Raw genomic sequence first — 5,231 nt, forward strand, 5'->3', positions numbered from 1 at the left:
GGGCATGCCAAAGCAGGGTGGGGTTGCACAGGGCCATGGACCCCATGGAGGGCAAGCTGGAGGGCCCACTCAGGGCCTGAGCCAGCCTGGGACGGGGGTGGAAAGAGAGCAGCAAGGCAGAGCCCTGGGGCTGAGCTGATGGGACCAGAATCAGCGGACAGACTTGGCCAGGAGGTGGGTGCGCCCTGGCCACGCTGGCGTCCAGGGCACTGATACCATGCAGAAGGATTCCAAGGCCAGTGCCAGGCTCCTGGCCATGCTGAGGAGTGGGCTGGGCCTAGGAAGGATCAGGCAGGAAGGTTCTGGACTGAGCAAAGCTAGGAGGCCGAGGGCCCTGCGCTAGGTGGGAAGGGGCATGCGTGAGCTCAGGAAGCCGCAAGGACGCAGAGACATGGCTGGGTCCAGAGGCCGAGATTTAGTGGCCTGGGCAGGGGAGCCACAGGGATGAGGGGAGGGGTTCTAGGGCAGGGATAGGGTCCTGGGTGGGAATGGGGACCAGGGCGGGTTCCAGGGCTACAGAGCTGACCCAGAAGGGCAGAGGGCAAGCATGGGAAGGGGGGACTCCAGGCTGCAGGGTGGGGGCAGAGCATGGGCAGGGGCTGGCAGAGACCCACTGCACCTAAGGAAGGGACCCCTCACCCAGAAAAGGGCCAGGCAAGGCAACAGGACAGTGGGCTCAGGGGACCTCAGGCAGAAGCAAGAGCCACCGGTCAAGGCTCGGAAGGCTCAACGAGGGCTGAGGGGCTCTAATCCAGGCAGTCATCCCGCCCTGGCTGAGCTGAGTCCAGCAGCTGCAAAGGTGTGAGGCCCTGGGTGGCAGAGAGCTGCATGGGCAGCTGGTCTGTAGCTTCTAGAAGCACATCAGGCACGAGCAGTGGGCTCAGAGCTGTCCTGGGCCTGGGCACTAGATGCCCTGCCCAGACCTTGGCAGGGGCGAGACCCTGGCAGTCACGTGGCCTCCTCTCTTGCAGCTTCCACCATAGGCCCGACAGTCTTCCCGCTGTCCACCAGCCTTGGAGACACGTCTGGCTCCAAGGTGTCCCTGGCCTGCCTAGTCTCTGGCTACTTCCCTGAGCCAGTGACCGTGTCCTGGAACTCCGGCTCCCTGACCAGCGGTGTACACACCTTCCCGTCCGTCCTGCAGTCCTCGGGGCTCTACTCTATGAGCAGCATGGTGACAGTGCCCACCAGCAGCTCGTCCAGCCAATCCTTCACCTGCAACGTACACCACCCGCCCAGCAACACCAAAGTGGACAAGCCTGGTGAGAGCACAACCACAGAGAGGTGTCCACTAGGAGACAGGCCCAGGCAGCCTCCTGCCTGCACAGACCACAGAGCATGGATGGCTACCCTAGCCCAGTGTGGTGGGGGGAAGCGAGGACTGTCTCCCCAACCTGAAGGCCTCCCAAGCTCAGGGAAGGGTCTTCTGGGCTTTTCCACCAGACTCAGGATGGGCACAGTTCAAACCTACCAAACCCCAGCCCTGAGCCCACCCCCAGGGCCATGCCCTCCCAGGCCCCAGTAACCCTCTGTCTGTTCTCTCTGCAGTGTCCCCAGGAGAGTGTAAGAAGCCTGTCACATGCCCAGGTGAGTAGACCACCCCAAGGAGGAAGCCTGACCCCCAGGCATGGCCCAGGGGGGAACACATGTCCAGGGGAGGCCTGCCTCAGTGCTGACCCCTGGCCACTGTGTCTCCCACACCAGCTTGTCCAACCCTGGGAGGGCCCTCGGTCTTCATCTTTCCCCCGAAACCCAAGGACACCCTCATGATCGGCCGGACTCCCGAGGTCACGTGTATTGTGGTGGATGTGGCCCCGGAGGACCTCAACGTTGACATCACCTGGTACGTGGACGGCGCAGAGAAGAAGTCAGTGTCCGAGAAGGCCCAGGAGCAGCAGTTCAACGGCACCTACCGCGTGGTCAGCACCTACCCCATTCTGCACCAGGACTGGCTGAATGGCAAGACGTTTAAGTGCAAAGTCAACAACAAGGCCATCCCAGCCCCCATCGAGAGGACCATCTCCAAGGCCAAAGGTGGGGCGGCGCATAGGCCAAGGACGGGTCCAGGGGGAGGCCAGCCTTGACCCGGGAGTGACCTTCTGTGCTGATCCCTTCCCACCTCCCACAGGGCCAGTCCAGGTCCCACAGGTGTACACGCTGGCCCCACACGCAGAAGAGCTCGCATCGAAGGACAAGGTCAGTGTGACCTGCCTGGTCAAAGGCTTCTACCCGGCAGACATCAGCGTGGAGTGGCAGAGCAACGGGCAGCCAGAGCCGGAGAGCAAGTACATCTCGACGCCGCCGCAGCCGGACGTGGACGGGTCCTACTTCCTGTACAGCAAGCTCACCGTGGAGAAGGGCCGGTGGCAGGAGGGAAACACGTTCACCTGCGAGGTGATGCACGAGGGCCTCCACAACCGCTACGCCCAGAAGTCCATCTCCCGAAACCCGGGTAAATGAGCAGCGCACCCGGCGCCCGGCAACCCACCCCATGTACATACCCTTGGGCACCCAGCATTAAATAAAGCACCCAGCTCTGCCCTGGGACCCTGCGACACTGTCATGGTTCTTTCTGAGGCCGAGCTCAGGCCAGGCTCTGAGGCTGGTTGGCACCATGAAGGAGAAAGGGTGGGACCCACTCTGGCAGGACCCTGAGCCTGTCGGTCTGCAGGCGCCCAGGATGGGGGACAGGGCTTCCCAGCAGAGGCCACTCACCCACCCACCCCAGCCAGAGACTCTGAGCTGGACGTGTGGACAGGGGCCAAGAAAAGCCCCTCCAATGCCCCTCAGGGATATGAGGGCCCAGTTTGTCCCGCCTCTGGATGGCTGTGGGACTGTGCCATCCTTGTCTCCAGGGTTCCCTATCCACTGGGTCTCTCTAGGGCTCCGTGAGGTGGCTCTGTGCCCACACAGGGGTCACAGCTGGCCAGTGGTGTGGGGACAGACCCTTCTTGCCCTAGAGAATAAGCCTCCCACCCTCCCTCAGGCAAGGGGGCTCTGCACGGTCTTGTCCTGCCTGGGGCTGGGCCTGTCCACTCATGAGAACACTTATCCTATTGCCCAAAGGGGCAGAGTCAGGCAGCCCGGGGATCGGGACTGTCCAGATGCCCACATGGACGCTGAGCCCAGACCAGACCCATTGAACAAATCACTCCCACTGACTGGCGCCAGCTCATGTGGCCACCTTCACACACACACATACATTTGCACACACATGCACACACACATGCACAAACGTACACACATGCACAAACGTACACACATGCACATGCAGACAGGCCTTACACTGTGGGGCATCCCACAAGGCACCCTGCCCAAGCCCAGACCAGAGGACAGAGCAGGTCCTGGGAATCCCACCATGGACACCAGCCTGGCCCCACCCCCTCCAATGCTCCAGGGGTCACTCAGCAGTTCATCCACACACTGACCAGCTCAGACACCCCCCACCCCTCCCCAGGGCACCTACACACTCCCCGACATGCAGAAGTCCTCCCCACCGCACCCAGACCAACCTCGGACTTGTCCCAGCACTCCCAACTCTGGCCTGGCCCTTCCCCAGGCAGGGGCCCCTCCTGCCCTCTGACCCCCAGGGAGAAGAGGCAGGTGGACTGGTGGGCTACAGAGCAGGCTGGACTGTGGAGTCAACCCACCTGTCCCCACAGGGCCCCGTGCAGGTAGCAGAAAGGAGATGGGGCAGCCCCCAGGCCAGGCTGAGGCCCGGAGCTGAGGTGGACAGGGAGCTGAGTGCCACTTGCCCAGCCTGGCAGGGCCCCCGGCCCTGTCAGAGAGGGAACACCCAGGCCCCACCCGCCAGCCACGGCCACCAGCACTGACCACCCCCTCCCTGTCCAGAGGTACTCTTGGACGAGAGCTGTTCGGAGGCCCAGGCGGGGGAGCTGGACGGGCTGTGGACCACCATCTCCATCTTCATCACCCTCTTCTTGCTCAGCGTGTGCTACAGTGCCACCGTCACGCTCTTCAAGGTGGGCCCGTCCCCACGTGTCCCCACGTGTCCCCACGCTGTCCCCACGCTGTCCCCACGCTGTCCCCATGTGTCCCCACGCTGTCCCCATGTGTCCCCATGCTGCCCCACGTGTCCCCATGCTGTCCCCACGCTGTCCCCATGTGTCCCCACGCTGTCCCCATGTGTCCCCACGCCGTCCCCACGCTGTCCCCATGTGTCCCCATGCTGTCCCCACGCTGTCCCCATGTGTCCCCATGCTGCCCCACGTGTCCCCATGCCATCCCCACGCTGTCCCCACGCTGTCCCCATGTGTCCCCACGCCGTCCCCACGCTGTCCCCATGTGTCCCCATGCTGTCCCCACGCTGTCCCCATGTGTCCCCATGCTGCCCCACGTGTCCCCATGCCATCCCCACGCTGTCCCCACGCTGTCCCCATGTGTCCCCACGCTGTCCCCATGTGTCCCCATGCTGTCCCCACGCTGTCCCCATGTGTCCCCATGCCATCCCCACCCTGTCCCCACGCTGTCCCCACATGTCCCCATGCCATCCCCACTCCGTCCCCACGCTGTCCCCATGTGTCCCCGTGCTGTCCCCACACTGTCCCCACACTGTCCCCACACTGTCCCCACACTGTCCCCACGTGTCCCCGCCCTGTCCCCATGCTATCCCCACGCCATCCCCACGCCGTCCCCATGCCGTCCCCATGGCGTCCCCACACTGTCCCCACGCTGTCCCCACACTGTCCCCACGCTGTCCCCATGTGTGCCCACGCTGTCCCCATGCTATCTCCACGCTGTCCCCACCATGTCATGCCATCCCCATGCCTCACCCCCGATACTCCCCTGGCCCTGAGAAGCTGACATGGGTCCTGGGCACTCGTCCCTGCAGGTGAAGTGGATCTTCTCCTCGGTGGTGGACCTGAAGAGGACCATTGTCCCTGACTACAGGAACATGATTGGACAGGGGGCTTAGCACCATCCCTCCCGGGCGGGCGTCCAGGGCTACCCCAGGACCCACCCAGGGCCCAGGGCGGCTGGTTCACGCGGCTCCACTCGTTGCCCACGCCTGCTCTTCCGCCCTCTGACCTCGCTGCCCTCCGACCGCTCCACCCTCCGGCCTCCCGGCCATCACAGGCTGCCTCCCGCACCAAGACCCACCGCCTTGAAGAACCGAGACGGCGGCAGGTTCTGCCCCCAGCCTGAGCCGACGGACACGCGCCAGCCTCTCCAGGGGAGCCACCAAGACACCACTGAGGGCAGTGTGGACA

The 5,231-nt window shown here is 64.1% G+C and overlaps 1 gene segment (V, D, J or C); it reads left to right on the plus strand.

Moving 5' to 3' along the window:
* Positions 1-217: 217 nt before the first annotated feature.
* Positions 218-4,936, plus strand: LOC107543933 (immunoglobulin heavy constant gamma 1-like). The segment is given in 7 exon segments: positions 218-266; positions 972-1,286; positions 1,549-1,587; positions 1,705-2,034; positions 2,129-2,452; positions 3,853-3,983; positions 4,853-4,936. Coding segments are annotated over 7 exon segments (1,272 nt in total).
* Positions 4,937-5,231: the final 295 nt, after the last annotated feature.

The sequence above is a fragment of the Miniopterus natalensis genome, chromosome 1, assembly GCF_054644295.1.
Source record: "Miniopterus natalensis isolate mMinNat1 chromosome 1, mMinNat1.hap1, whole genome shotgun sequence".
Lineage (NCBI taxonomy): Eukaryota > Metazoa > Chordata > Mammalia > Chiroptera > Miniopteridae > Miniopterus > Miniopterus natalensis.